Source organism: Cyprinodon tularosa, unplaced genomic scaffold, assembly GCF_016077235.1.
Source record: "Cyprinodon tularosa strain WSP-4 unplaced genomic scaffold, ASM1607723v1 ctg2, whole genome shotgun sequence".
In the NCBI taxonomy this organism is placed as follows: domain Eukaryota; kingdom Metazoa; phylum Chordata; class Actinopteri; order Cyprinodontiformes; family Cyprinodontidae; genus Cyprinodon; species Cyprinodon tularosa.
In genome coordinates, this window is record NW_024038733.1 from 3,641,473 (window position 1) to 3,657,634 (window position 16,162).

Below are 16,162 nucleotides of genomic sequence, written 5' to 3' on the forward strand. Positions count from 1 at the left end.
ACCACGACCCTGACGGAATAAGTGGGAGAAAATGGATGAAAGGAAAGTGCCTAGCAAATTTGTGAAATTTCTAGAAAAGCCAGTATGTTTTTAGAAAGTAAATTCTGTGTTTTGGGAGAGTACATTCCTTGACATCTTTTTAAAAACAGTTGTGTAAAGCACCAAGACTTCTAACATTAATTACAGTAAGTACAGGCTGCATTATGTAGTTCTAACACATTTTAACAATATTTACAAGTTCACACAAGCTGCAAATAATTTTCAAGATTCATTTTTTGCTGTTAAAAACCATTTAAGTGCTACATGTTAAATCTTTACGATGCTCTAAAAAGATCACAGGGACTGAATGCAGAGAAGAACAATCATTTCAATTGGCACAAAGCAAGTTTTTATTCTCAAACATCCTGAAATAAGGCATCTTAAGATCATCACCAACACTTCCTTAGACATAAGTCAACTTCCTGTATGCTTTCTCCTTCACTTTCATTAGAAACACTTCCACACCGAGTTCACTCATGTCTTCCTACATGCCTTTCACATCACTCTTTAAGATCCGGCTCAGTCTGACTCGTAGACTCGCATCTAGATGGTGGAGACCTTTGAATTTAGGTCTAAAAGAAATCAAGACAGAAAATCCTCAGACTACGCATGTAATCTGCTTATTTTTATATATATATATATATATTTATATATATATTTAGCCTTTCTCATCTTTTCATCTTTCTAAATAAAAATGAACTTTGCATTCTAACACTACTTTCCTGACCTTCACCTTTTAAACTTCACAGTATGCGACTTTTTAAATACTAAAGTGAAGCCACATTGTTGTAATCAAACATAATATAGAAACAGTTTGTGTTGTTTGTATCCTGATTTAAGTTCACAAGTTAAGGTAATCTGAATGCCTTCACTAACCAGAATAAACATAAAACGTTACAGCAGCAAAACTGGTAAAACATTTTAGGTATTGTGCATTTAGTCACTTCCTATGCATTGTTATCAAAATAAACAGAAATATATAACTCATTTTCTAGATTTCAATTCAAGATCCCCTGTACTTGATCTAAACAATTAGCTTTTATATAATTAAACAGTATGAATGCATTTAAAAGCATCTTTTGCTAAAATACAACACATGTGGATCTTTTTCTGAAAAAAATAAAAATACAGAAGGAGCCTGTCCTCATCCCAATAATTCCTCCTCAGTTAAAGTGTACAACATTTTGTTATAGGATCCAGTCCATATTTTAGCAGATCTGAAACTATTTTCTATATATGGCACAACATAAAAAGAAACCAGGGGAAGTAAAAGGCATCCTTTACATCCAACTAGAACAGCTTAGTCACTTTTTTGAGGTGAAAGATGCAGTATGGTGCTTTTTGAAACATGAGGAAACCATCAAACTTAGTTTATAATAGGCACATTTCTTTCATAGTGGTTTTTCAGTTATTACGGTTACATCAAAATTGAAGAATTTCTTGCTAAAATATGTTTTTTTCACATTGAGCATAAACATGTACATGATTAAAGAAACAATAAAATAGATATGAGTTAATCATAGTTTGTAAACACAGTGTGCAGTTTCCAGGACTCAACCTGAGGCTTGAAGAACTGATTACAGATCACTGAAAGCTGCTGTGCTCACTCGATTATGGGAGCCGAGCGATCGTTGGTGACGGTTTTTCTCAGTCTGATGTGGGCAAACGGATTGGGCCTGCAATGAGATGGATATCAACACTCATTTAGCTGAAGTAAAGTCATACAAGGTTTGATGGAGGGAACTCATAGAACACTAACTGACATGTTTGGATGACAGAGACAGCTTCATTCAGTCAGCAGAGCTGGTTTTTTTTTATGTGGGCCATATTTTCAGTTTCCCTAACAATAAAGGGATGGGCACCAACAATAATTTAAAAAAAGACCCTGTTTATCCACCACTTTTGCCCTCAACACGTTTCTGTTGCTATATGCATGTCCTGTCCCCATATAGGATGATCTGCAATTTCTTTTGTAATGTCTTCTTTTTCTTTACCTATGTTGGCTATAGGTGTTACATTTAGATATCCTGAGTCATTTTCTTCACAAGCTGTGACCGTTCCTGTGGATATTTGTGTATATTTATAGGTTATAAATAACAGTTTGTTCCTAATGTTTTCAACTAACTCTCTAACTGTAGGTTTGTAAATGGTTCCTAGTGTTTCTTTAAAGTATCGTAGGATTGGAGGTAGGTATTTTAGTTATCAGGCTCTTCTCTTATGGAATCAGCTACCTGTTTCAATTCATGAGGCAGACAGCCTTTCTACTTTTAGGACTAGACTTAAAACTTTACTTTTTCATAAAGTGAGTTGGAGTTGCTCAGGATATCCTGAGCTTTGCCATAGATATGCTGCTATAGCCTTAGGCTGCTGGAGGACATAGGGGGCACTTTTCACCATTCTGCATTATTATATGTCTATTCTCCATTTCAGCAGTATTTGTTAGTTCTCCCAATACCTGTATGTGCTCTCTTGAATCCATTTTACATGAAAACTGGATTAGAGCTCTTCTACTTAACTATTTCTTACATTGGCAGAACCATCTGTGGAGTTAGTTTAGTGTTATCTTTTCTAACATAGAAATTATTTATAGATCAGTGCTTGTGTGTTCCTCTTCTATGTCTACTTTCTCTCCTTGAACCCCCAGTCAGCGTCAGCAGAACCCTGCTCACACTGAGCCGGATTTTGCCTAAGGTTTCTTCCTGTTAAAAGGAAGTTTTTTTTCTTCTCCAATGTCACTACATGTATACTTGTGGAAGGGATTGCTGTAGAATCAACGACACAATGCAAGCGAAAAACTACTGTTGCCACATAGTCATCCAGGAGGAGCAAATCCTTCAAGTCAATGACTCGATGCAATCAGCTGGTTTTCCTTAGATAGAAAACTTTCAACCACTCGGACTGTATGATCAGACTGAATTTCCTTTATAAAATGCCATAAGATAACATTTTGTGAATTGGCAATGCATAAATAAACAAAATTGTGTTTAATTGTATGGTCCATGGTGTCATTGATGCTAAATCTACCATCAGCTATAAGCGTATTTGCTTTTGTTTAAACATAGGACTGGGGAGAATTGTCATCTTCAATCAGTACAAAAACTCAAAACACAGTCAGACATCTATTCAAATAACTCTTGTCAAATGGTAAATATGTGTTAGAATGGCCCAACCAAAAGTCCACATCCACTATAGATTCTGTTGCTAAAAAAAGAAAAAAGGTGTCCATAAATAATGCATGCCCAAAGTTAGTCCTGGAGGGCCGCTGTCCTGCAGGTTTTAGAGGTTGCCCTGCTCCAGCAAAACGTATGCTGAGCTGCAATCATCAGAATCAGCTGACCAAATCTGTCACTAGATGTGCAACGCTTATAGGGACCTACCACAAAAGACTTTCAACCATTCTGGTAAGAAAAGTGGAACTACAAATTATCAGCCCAGTTCCTTACCTTCATTTCTAACCATTGACTCTCTCACTCAGAATCATTCTTAGATTTATACAAGTTTAGCATGTTACACTAGCTGTGTAGCATTTAATTACTGGTGGAATTTTATTTAAAATATTTAGTAAGAGTTGCTTCAAAAATTACCTGGTGGGTGATGGTGGTGAGACACTTAAATCAGACGTGATCTGCAAACCACAGTTAAGTCATTAGTCGTCTAAAAGGTAAATCACTACATAACATCAAATTGTTTGAAATTGGAAAGCGTCTCACCTTGTTGCTGTCGGCCATGCTGTAGGGCCGTGGACGGAAGGTGCTGACCCTCTGAGGAGGAAGGGAACGCTCCTCCTCGGACTCAGGGGTGAGAGCGGGGAGACCTGCAGACACTAGTTTGTCAAGTTGTCCTGTGCTAGTGCTGTTAGCCTTAGACAAAAAGAGGGAGCTGCGGAGAAAGGTGATATAGAGAAGACAAAAAGACCAGAGGAATCACAATGAAACCGGAACGGTGCTAATGTCGAGTGAAATCATCAACAAACCTGCTGCTTTTGGAAATTAGATAAACTTGTTTAAAAAAAGGAAGGAAAGGTAACTGAACCAATTCTATGTTGTAACATGTTTTTCTGTGCTTATATAAAATAAAAGGGAGTTTTTGCTCTCCACTGTCACTTCAAGCATGCTTAGTGTGGGGGATTGCCTTGACTTATTCAATGAGTCGATGCAATCAACTGGTTTTCCTTAGATAGAAAACTTTGAATCAATTTGACTGTATGATCTGGTTGAACTGTAAAGTGCCTTGAGATGACATGTGCTGTGAATTGGCGCTATATAAATAAACTGAACTGAATTAACACATATCAAAGATCTACAAAATATGGCAACAAAGTGAATATAGAAACAAGTTAACAGGGGTAAAAAAAAACGAAGTTGTCATTGATTATGCTGCTGAGAAAATCTTTGTTTTCTGTCACCGTACCCCTCCAGATGGTCCATTCTGCTGTGTTGTGGTTGGGTGTAGGAGAAAGGGAACCACCCTTTCCTGAAAAAACAAGGTCACATTTTAGGCAGCCAGAAAATCCGGTAAGCAGAGTTATTTATTTTTTTTTATAAACATGTAAGCAAGGTGACACCACTCACCACTTCTTTTGCTTAAGTTAAAGTAAAATCGACATAGAATGGTCCTAAACTCCACTAGTTCAGCTGAATGTACAAACTATTTCAGTGTGTAGAGTTTTGACATGTAATAATCTTTATTTATCAATCTAATAGTAGGATCTGAACAACTAATAGTTTTTTTTGTTAAAACAGTAGAACATCATACCGTCCAGTGCGTTCGTTCTGACCATAGTGCCACCCGTCTCTGGGCTCAGAGATCAGCAGGGTGATGTTGTCCCCGGGCAGGAAGTGAAGTAAGCAAGCCCCGCCTCCTAAATTTCCACCTGCACCTTCAGATGATCCAGGTGTATGGGCGAACAGGGCTTCCACATGGGTTACTCCAGATAATGGAAGCACTCTGGGAAGACTGGAACCTGTGATAAAGATCAAGGCAGAAAAATAAGAAAGAAGGTTTGGGGGATCAAACAAACACACAGCAAAGCAAAACAAGCTCTTACCCTGAAAGCCTCCTGATCTCATTTCACTCACAGGTCTCCTTGGAAGGGGAAGAGTTGCAGTAGCAGATACATCCCCGGCCTTTAGTAGCCAGGGACTGTATGATGGAGACAGAGTGTGGCTTCCTCCTGATCCAACTTGCTGGTGCAGCAGCTGCACCGGCGTCATAGCCCTGGAGAGAGGTGCGCTATGGGACAGCGGAGGACTATGGGGAGCGCTATGGAGAATAGGGAGGGTCATGCCCTGAGAAGAATTACTGTTCTTGGAGATCTGACTGAGTGACATAACCGTTGAAGGGATGAGGCTTGGGGAGAGGTTAGACGTGTTAGTGACCATTAGGAGAGAGCTCTGCTGGGGGGAGGCGCTGGACATGGTGGAGTTGGATAATCCAGGGCTTCCATCTGGAAGAGGGATCGCTGAGGGACTGAGGGGTGTGCTGGTATGCTGAGGAGAAGCCCTACGGGACGAGTCTCCAGCAACTCCACCACTGGAGCAGGAAGAGAGAAAAGTCTGAGGAGAGCCCTGAGGAGGACCAGTGTCACTGTGGGAGGAGGAAGAGGAGGGGAGCGACCGCTGTTGCTGCTGGGAGCGGCTTGAGTCTCCGTTCAGCAGAGGAGGGACCTCTTGGATGGAAAGCCTCTGAAAAACCCAACAACAATATATAAAAAAAACCATCCATCCATCCATCCAATTTCTGACACGCTTAATCCCAAGTGGGGTCGCCAGTCCATCGCAGGGCTGTAGTTGGAGAGTTCATGCATTTTAAATAATGTTGAGATCAAAATGTGTGGAGATGTGTTTTTTCAGATCATTTTCCTGTTGGTTCATCCAGTCAGAATCCAGAAAGCAACAAGGCAAAGGCCACCAAAACCACTGAAAAACCAGCATCACTGTCCTCAAAGCTCATGCTATAAAACTGAAACATTTGAGCTATACTGAAATTTAGAGCGACCCACATGAACAACCTATACACTTACTGGGGAAAACACCTTTGACAGGGAGAGTACACAGAAACAAAGAAAGAAATTGGAGGATTCGGGGTGGAGCATTTATAATCTAAACAAACTGTTTAGCAAGGCGGTGGAAGTATCATGCTTTGGAGCTGTTACCCTGACAGAGTTACTGATGTATTGCAGAAAGTGGATGGAAAATAAGGAGGAAGATTGATATCCAAACTTTCATTTTTACCTTTGTGCAACAATTGAATTATTTTCCAAGAGGAAAAAAAATGATAAAAGCAAATGAAAGTTAATTAATTTTCTAATTTCTAACCTCGGGTTAATAAACAGAAAATAATTAAATATATTAGGCCATATGTATAATTTGTTTATTTCAAAATCATCCTGAAAAAAAAACATTGTTCAGATGCAGGGTGAGAGTATAGAAACTTCTCATCATAACTGTATTTTCTTGAATATTTTTATATTGTATTTTCAAGAACATTTTTCTTGAATTTAGCGAGTGACTAAATTAGAATGACTGTCCTAGAGATTATAGTAACTTTATTAGTCAGAGACTTTAAGAAAATGAAACTTTAATATGTAAATAGGTTATGACCATATGAACATATTACAGATTATCCCTTCTATGAACTTAGACTTAGAAAACATTTATTGTCATTTTGTATACACAGAGAGTATACAATGCTAAATTTTGTTTTGTATAGCTCTGATGACATTTCCATTTCTTTAAAGTGCAGCAGTGATCAGATGTAAACATTTTGGGAGAAAAAACATGGTGCAATAAATGCATTGATATGGTTTGATGCAGAGTCTGTGACATGATTTAGATCATTTTAAAAGAAGACTTTGAAACGGTTGAGTTAGTCGTCAGTGTTGACTACAAGCACATTTCATTGGTACTAATATTTAAGTACGGTTAACTGCTGTGTCAATAAGAGATGAAGTGAGATCTGACCTGTTCCGGCTGGGCAGTGCCCAGCTTGGTGTGACGGAGGACCTCTGCTATCCCAGCAGCCCCTGGGCTTTGTGGCGTGGTATGACGCAGCAGATTGAGGGCACGCTCTGGGAGCTTCGTAGGCTGAGAACAAGACTGCTGCCAGGTTGATAGTTTCTGTGACAGAAGCTCCCTCACCTGGATCATGTTGGAAAACAGCATTTTGAAGTCAAACGCTTAATTTTGGTAAAATAAATAACCATTTGAAAATTAAATTAAATGTTTTCAGCTGTTACTTGTTTAAAATAACAAAAACTAGTTGGTGAGTGTGCAGAGAATCAAAGGTCACCTTGGAGTGGTAGTTGATGAGCAGCTTGGTGACACAGCACTGTCTGTCCACCAGGAAGCAGTATCTCCTCCTCTCCTCTGTGAGTGCAGACTTGTAGCCTGTAGCCACCAGCACATCCAGCTCACCTTGTCTGCGACTCATCAGCTCCACAAACTAAAGGAAAAATCCCAAAAAGTCACCTTAAGCCTCAAAAGGATTTGTGAATTGAATCCGAAATATCCTGATTGGCTCTCTTCAGTTCCGGGTAACTGCTTTGGGCCCCATTTGGGCTGCGAATGACACTCTACCTGCATCTCTCTGTCTCCATATTTGTTTGGGTGACGGCTGCCCTGGCTCTTTCTGCGGAGTTTCTTCAGCTGGGACTGACAACGCTCAATCGACTCGGACCGAGACCTTCGCTCACTCTGATACTTCTTCAGAGTGGCCTGAAAATGAAAGAGCAAAACAAAGCATGTGTTTACATTTATTTTGTATTTTATTTCTTTTATAGCACTAGTGGCTCATTTTTTTGACAGTAGCCTGACACGGAAGGGGGTTTGAGAGAGAGGGAGAGACATGCAGGAAAGGAATACAGGCCAGATTTTAACCCAGGTCACCCATGTCAAGGACTAAGACCTCCGTACATGCGTTGTGTGTGCTAACCACTGCGCCACTTGCACACCCTTGTATTTTATTTTTTCAGCATTTCAGCACTAGCCCCCCCTAGTGGTTTGAGTCCACTAAAAGCAGGAGAGGCATTGGTGCGTATCTTCAGTTGTGACCGGGTGCGACACATCACAGAGACATTGGACTCCCATCCTAAGTCTAGATTATATTTAAAAAGACTAATTGACCAACCAGCCATGTTAGTATACTGTGGAGGAAGCCAAAGTCTTCTGATTGAACCAATACTTGTATGGGGAGAACATGCAGACAAGATTTAAACCAAGGGCCTTGACGCAAAGTAACAGTATTATCCACTGCAACACCATATGACTTTCTCTGAATCTTCAGGATGCTTTTTTTTAGGCTCTAGTGGCCGTTATTTGGTGTGTTTTTTTTTTTTTAAGTAGGCAGACAGGATCTAGGATTGGAGACACGGAAGACATGTGGCAAAGGTCACCAGGTCAGGAATTGAACGTGTGACAGCAACATGGAGGAATGAAGCCTCTGTAAATGGGTTGTGTGCTTAAGCCCTGCACCACCATCATGCCCTAGACTACATTCACGTACACTGCCATGTTTCTTTTGATAAATTAGTTAATTCTGACCGCTAATTAGCTCCAACGACCAGATATGCAAAATGGATTAGCATTAAAATTCTGGATGCTTCTCCTTTCTTCTCACGTAACACTGTGACTCAGCCTTTGAGACCTCTGGGGTTTTGGTTACCACTTTGGCCAAAGCTGTCTTTCCAGAGTACTGGTCAGGAAGTGGCAATTGTCCCTGTTGCTCTAAGCTTCTTCCATGTCTGATTAATTGAGATCTACTTTTTTTGCTTGTTTTACGTTTTATCTAGGACTAGGTGCCCAGATTTCCCTCTCCCCAGACTCCCCTTCCAGCTCCTAAGAGGGAAGCATGAGGCGTTCCAAGGCAAGCTGAATGAAATAGTCCCCCCAGTGTACCGTGGACTGCTTCGCTGAGACTTCTACTGTCTACATGCCTGGAACACCTCCAGAGAAAGAGATATGAGCCACATCAGCTAAGCCCTCTCTATGTGGAGGAGCAGTGGCTCTACTAAGAGCCCCTCCTGGATGGGCTATTTAATGCTCATAAACAGATGAACCCACTCAGAGGTCTAGATGGCTTTATCACTTGTTTTCTACTCCAATAAGCACTGTGAATCTTATAGACAAGTGTTGTCCTTTCCAAATCATGCAAAGTCAGGTAAATCATCAGAGGCTCGTCACAATCAAGCTGCAGGAGCTTCCTCAGATGCACTCAGAAGAAATTGATCCTAATTTTGTGTGCAGAGAATGTAAATACTGACATACCTCTTAAATGTTTATATACATATATTTGTATAGCTATACAACAATGTTTTTATATATGAAAAATAGAATTAGATTTTTAGGTTTTAGGATAAGTCTTTAACCTAAAAATAAAAAAACTGAATATTTGCACAAAGTAATGAAAGACAACATAAATCAGTTTACTTGTCCAATGTGGTTTGTTCCATTATTTTTAAAGCGTGTCATAATAGACTGGATCTACTGTAGATATGAAAGCTCCATACTCTACCAATTTAATTACACAAAACTGCTCATTTTGGTCTTATTTCTGAGGAGATTCAGAAATATGAGAACATGTAGTTCTACAGTTCGAAACTGATCACTCCTCCATTAAACAACAGTTGTTTTTACTCTGTTAGCTTTAACATTAAGAGAAAATTCCTGTACTCAAAAAAAGTTAATAAATCAGAATAAGCATGCTTGTCGCACTGGTATCATATTCGTTTGTGGTTATATTGCTAAATCGACAAAAATAAAACATTTGAACTCACAGTGAGGTATTTAATGTCCAACTCCAGCTTCTGCTCCAACTGGGCTAGCATCTCAGAGTGAAACAGCTTTAACTGTTGAAGTAAAACAACACTTTAACCAGTCTGCTAAACCAGTGAAATAGATGCCTTGGTGATAGTTTAACATATTGACACATTAAAACTTTATTTCCTTCACATTTAATGGTGTTTAGTAAGATGTAAACTATAAAATGGGTGTAAATTGACTGAAACCAGCAGGTAGATGAAAGTCTCACCACGTCTTCCAGCTGCACCTGTATCTGCCTGTGCACCTCAGCCATCTGGAACAGCGTGTCCCCTGAGAGCAGCACAGTAAGAAACATAGTCAATTTTACCAATTATCTAGAGAGAGAAAATGGAAAAATCATCTTATGCAGCTGTCCAATTATACCCATAAATAAGATCCAAACATTGTAGTAAATTGGGGCTTTTGTCTCCATCGGTTTAACTCAACTGTTATTGTAAACAAACATAATTATTCTTCAATTCAGTTTAGTTATATTTTTATTTTTATTTTGCCTATCTCGTTATTACACCCACTCTTAAATGTAATCACATTTATTTTGATCTTTGTATTTCTATGTTTAGAGGTTGCTATTTAAATATCATATATTTTTTTCATAAAATATTTTAGATTAATTTCAGTACACCTGATGAATTTTTCCTCTTCACTAGTCTGTTTTGGATTTGTTCCTCCTTTCTGTGTGAGGTGGCTAAGTTCAATGAGAATGATTTGTTCTGCAAGTAGGACTTGAAATTAGCTAAAAAACAGTTTAAGGAACTCCACACCAGCACTTTTCAAAACTAACCCAATGGGCCAGTTAAGAAGTCCTTAATGTTGTTACCACGACACAGTTTTTGATGAACAAAGTGTCAGTCAGTGCAAGTCCCTCCCTCGGTCACACGGCGCTGTAGTATGTGGTAGCTGGCAGCTCGCCCTCCGACGCTCCTGCCTGCCTCCCCCGCCATTTCCATTATTACAATGAGATCATGTGGTGTTGTTAATCTCTCAACAATGGCCCTACTCTGTCCTTTTCTCCTCTGTTTCCCCATCCACTCCTTTCTCCATCTCCATGCTCACAAACACATGCAGTACCCAAACTGTTCTTCACTACTTCAACCATAAAAAAAAAAGAAAGTTTAAAAGCAGTTTGGTTCTTGAGCTGCAAACTCACCCAACTCTTTGGAGCCCTGGCTATCACTAGCTAACTCTCCAAGTTTCACTAGTGCATCAAAGTAGCCCTTAGCAGCCACCGTCACTCCTGCAGAGGAGAATAAATGTCAGTTTATAAAAGCTAAATAATGTTGACAGATTTCAGTAAATGAACTAACCTGTCAGAGCTTTCTCATAGTGTTTTCCCATGGTGACAAAGTTCTTCAGACTGGGGTTGAACTGGTCCAGAATGCCCTGTTTACACATATTGCACAGAAAAAAAGATACATTCCTAAAGCATAGGTTAACTTTGGAAGTGATGTTCTGGCAGAAGGTTCTAGGAATATAAAGCTCAAGGTGTCATAATTCAGTAAATCCATGATGTTGCTGTTAGATAGTCAGAGCTGGGCTGAGACTGACGTGGGCTGTTTCCATATTAACACAATTCTCACCTCAAAAATGTTTTTGGATTTAAATAAATGGGGTTCATTTGGTCTTCACCCTTTAGCTTTACCCTCTGGGACCAACCAATCCATGTGGGGCTTGAAAATGTTGTAGCTAGTACTATATAATCTAAAAGCTACCGTCCTGCAACTTTAGAGACTAATTTCCTAAATTTACCAGTAGCTTCTTAAAAATTCTATTGGACATGCTTGATATTGGGCATTTATTCAACTTTCTAAGTTCATACTATTTATTTTGATAGAACTCAGCGGGTGTGTTGGTGAGACGTAATGGTCACTCTTCTGAATGGAAAAGGTATTTTAATAAAAAATTTAAGGAAATTGCTGCATACTTTCTCAGAACTTGTCAAGAAAAATAAATAAATAAACGAAAACAAAAGTTCACTTCCTAAGACCAAACCCAGAGGGTTATTGGGAAATAATCCTCAGGGTCCATGGAAGTTTCAGAGAAGCACCAGTTAAGTTTTGGGAATTAAAAAAAACAGTTCTGGAAAATAAACAGTAAGTAGCCTCTAAGTTGTATAAAAGCAGATGCTCTATTATGCGTTGCATCTATCTATCTATCTATCTATCTATCTATCTATCTATCTATCTATCTATCTATCTATCTATCTATCTATCTATCTATCTATCTATCTATCTATCTATCTATCTATCTATCTATCTATCTATCTATCTATCTATCTATCTATCTATCTATCTATCTATCTATCTATCTATCTATCTATCTATCTATCTATCTATCTATCTATCTATCTATCTATCTATCTATCTATCTATCTATCTATCTATCTATCTATCAAACCAAATATAAAAGGTAATGTGGTTTTACCTTGTAGACATTTTCTGTCATCTTGTTGATCTCTTCGGTTCGGGACATGTTTGCTTCTTTCACACACCTGCAGCTGCTGTTAAGGACTTTTTTTCCTCCTTTTCCTCGGTTGTTTGGCTGCTTAAGCTTTTTACAGAACTCCCCAATCCTCTGAAAGAGAAGAGATGAACCCGGTTCAGAGGAAGACACACATCTGGCTTATGTCTATAGAGCCTTCCTTGAATAACACTTGGAAACTTCTCAGATGAACCTAATGTGTTTCTAAATGTTCTATTTTTTTTTTCTTTTTAAGGAGGTATTTAAATGGGAGGGCCACTGTTTAAACGGTCAAAACAAGTGACAAGCAGTGTCTTGGGTTTCATCCGAGGGGAATTTTATTTTCACACAGAGGCCATCTCTGTTTTTCTGGATTATCACTTTACAACCCAAATATTGCTCCAAGATTTTTGTGCCATTCAAGTTAAGATGAGAACAATGGGTTCCTCCTGTCTGAGTCACAGGTGTCAGAGCGCTGAATAAACAGGGCGACATCTTCGTTTCCTCTGCAGTCAGGGGGAATAAGCCGCCCCGAAGGGTCAGAGGATTTCCAGTTTGGACTGAATGACAAAAAGGCTCACCCAGTTTTCCCTGCATACCCCTCCTTTGTAATCACGGCAAGATTACAGAAAAAATGTTGACCCAGATCAACTAATGCTACAAGACACAAAGAAAACATTTCCAGGGTCTTGGTCATTAGGGCCACTCTGGTGAAATCTGTCATTTTTCACTAGGAAGAAAGAAGACGGAGAGAATGAAGCTTTTATTATTAAACTCTCCATTTAAAAAAGTTTACAGGACATCATGTGGGGATATTCTAGCTTCACTGGGGTTAACTCTGAGAAATAAAGTGTTTCTTGTTCCATGATCCAAGAAAAAAAAGGTCTGCAGGTGGTTTGGAAGTGATACAGAAAGAGCATTCATGTGATTTTTCTTTAAAAAGAAAAAAACAGCTTGATTTAAATGCATGTTTATCAGTTAAGACATAGTGCTGTTAGATTAATTTACTTCATTCATTTTCTGATTCAGATGTACATACAAATCCAATAGCTATAACAGGAATCCAGAAGAAGCTATTTTAATGCAAAGAAACTATGCACATTTTGTAACTAATTTGGAGATTCTGCAGCAATGGTTTCCCTTTCTTTTGCACCACTCTGTCAGAGATACATTCATTTACATTTTGCACCCCCAGTGTTCGTTTAATTAATAAAGCAAAACAGCCGGCTGCTCTTAAATCTATCATTTGTCCTTTGGCTGCATGCATGCACCTAAAACCAAAAAAATTAAGATATTTGCATCTTAGAGGCTAAAGGTAACTTTTCAAACAAATGTTCTACTCTTTCTAATGTTACAGCTTAGTAAAGAAAAAGCTGATCTGCAGATCAGAGCTCAGGTTGTGTAACAGTAACAAATAACTGAGCTGCATTTAAAAAAACAACAAAAAAAGCAAAAAGAGGAAGAAGTTACATACCTTTTCTGGGCTCTTTGTATGAAATGATAAAAGCTTGCAGCATGTCTTTTAAGGGTTTAATGAACTATAACTCCCCTTCTTTTCTTTCTATTAGACTACTTTCTCTCTCGGTCAGTTAGTGGGGGGTTGTTTCATCCAACGTAGCACTAAATCTCACCTCCCCTCCACCTCCCTTTTTCACATGGACTTCTCCCTTCCTTTCCCCCCCTCTTTCTGCCTCTTTTTACTCCCAGGAATTGGGTTCAGATATTAGTGCCATTCAGTACCTTTTGCTCATTACTGAGCCGATTACCAACATGCCTTCACAAATGCCAAGGGAAAAAAAAATGACCAGAGAGCAGCAACCAAAGCCTGAACCAGTAGAACTAGAAACCCAGCAGTTGGATGCCCCAGTCAACCTCCCATTCTCTGGGTCTCCCTGTCTCACTCGGGCAGAATAACAATGAGCCAACGGGGCTTCATCTGAATAGCAGCAGGAGGAGAATAATGACTTGAACTTTTTAAGCCAAAGACAGAGGGAGAGCAGCACAGCCGAGCCTATCACTGGCCTACATACACAAAGCCCATCACACATTCCTGCTTCATACTCTGAGAGGAGGAGGAGGCCCTATGGACACAGCCTGGCCTTTCATTTACAGTCATACACAGTCAGACATTAGAGACAAATTTATTTATGACACATACAGAGTTGAGTTCAAAATCAAGACAAAATAAATGGAGCAAGCTGAATTCTACCCAAAGTTAAGTTAATTTTGTTCAGTCACATTTGTCTAAATAAAAACAGCCTGGTTGTATATGTGTCTATATCTATACACTATTTCTAGGGCTTTGGATTTAGATTTATTCATCTTCTTTGAAATGAGTCTGCAATCCCATATCTTAACTAGATAATATTGTATTTCCCCTTAAGCTCACAAATGTTTTCTGTGTCTAACAGACAGTGAATAGCACTTCTGTGGTGAACCCTTGAATTAAATGTCTTGAATATGTCAGGTTTAGGACTCTAACCAGAGTCCAAAGATCTTTTTGCTTTGATTCTTCATGGTAAAAAAAAAATGGCGGCTCTTCTTTTACAGCTCTATAGCAGACAAAGTAAGATTTAGTGTTTCACATTTACAATTTCGAACCAATTAGATTTTCACCTTACTTAACAAAAACCCATTATCTATCTAAAAACAGCAAGCCTCCAAGCATAATGCTGCCACCACCATACCTCAAAGTATACATTGTGTTCCCTTGGTGATGCTCAGGAATCCTGAAAGTGACAGATTTAGTTGTGGTTCACAGATTTTTTTTAAACTTTATGTTAAACAATCATTGATGATGCAAGATTTAATACTTATAACTGAATACTATAATCAAGCACATTTACAATCAGTGGTGAAAGTTAGCTCCTGAAAGACTCAAAAGCCCAATTGTTATGCCTGGAAATATTAGAGCAAATATTGAACTTGTTGATTTATTAAATCTCAACCCAGCAGTGAAAAGGAATACTGTTTTCCAAAAAAAAAACCTGAAAGTTTTACAAGTTTATATAACTTTTCACAGTAATAATAAAAGCTGGAACCTTGGAAACGAAAGAGATTTTATTTCTTTATGAAGGTGGATTTTCACACGTTTGCCGAGAATCTCTGCTTCTGTCTCCTTGAACCCCAGTCGGCCTCGGCAGATGGCCGCTCACAGTGAGCCTGGTTCTGCTGGAGGTTTCTTCCTGTTAAAAGGGAGTTTTTCCTCTCCACTGTCACTACAAGCATGCTTAGTGTGACGGATTGCATTTGAGTCAATGAGTCGATACAATCAACTGGTTTTCCTTAGATAGAAAACTTTGAATCAATTTGACTGTATGATCTGGTGAACTGTAAAGTGCCTTGAGATGATATGTGTCGTGAATTGGCGCAATCTAAATAAACTGAATTGAATTGAATCTGATCAGGAGGATTTGAAGTTTAACTTTTTAAAAGTAATGCTGTGATGTTTGTAAAGAGGATATCAGATCATATCAGAGGGACTTTTTTCCACAAAGTAAGGGATATTAAATCCTTTACTATTTGTAATATTTTTTGCTGCTTGTTAGTCAACATTGAAGCTCAACACAAACTATAATAGCAGGGAAAAGCTGTATTTCTTTTTTTTTTTTTGGGGGGGGGGGGGGTAATTGTGGATATATATTATTTTAAACCTGACACATCTGCATACAATGTATCTACTGTCTGTAAAATGTCCCAGAATGCAAATATCTTATAAATTCTTTTACATATTTTTATTTTTCCATCTAACTTGGATTGTTTAACTTTTGTTTTTCATTTGACAAAACATCAAACCTCTTATGAGATTTCAATCATTTCATAATAAAGTAAAGTTAAAATTAAAGTAA

The 16,162-nt window shown here is 38.6% G+C and overlaps 1 protein-coding gene across 1 annotated transcript; it reads right to left on the bottom strand.

Moving 5' to 3' along the window:
- Nucleotides 1-1,329: 1,329 nt before the first annotated feature.
- On the bottom strand, nt 1,330-14,265 carry zgc:158689 (uncharacterized protein LOC791177 homolog). Its single transcript, XM_038284464.1, has 15 exons — nt 13,789-14,265; nt 12,279-12,428; nt 11,162-11,237; nt 11,005-11,091; nt 10,066-10,127; nt 9,812-9,883; nt 7,617-7,754; nt 7,330-7,482; nt 7,002-7,178; nt 5,087-5,723; nt 4,795-5,002; nt 4,450-4,512; nt 3,750-3,918; nt 3,624-3,664; nt 1,330-1,715 (listed from the first exon to the last, which is right to left on the bottom strand). The coding sequence occupies exons 2-15, from the start codon at nt 12,324-12,326 to the stop codon at nt 1,643-1,645; spliced, it is 2,004 nt and encodes a 667-aa protein (XP_038140392.1). The 5' UTR covers nt 12,327-12,428; nt 13,789-14,265; the 3' UTR covers nt 1,330-1,642.
- Between the last annotated feature and the right edge of the window lie 1,897 nt (nt 14,266-16,162).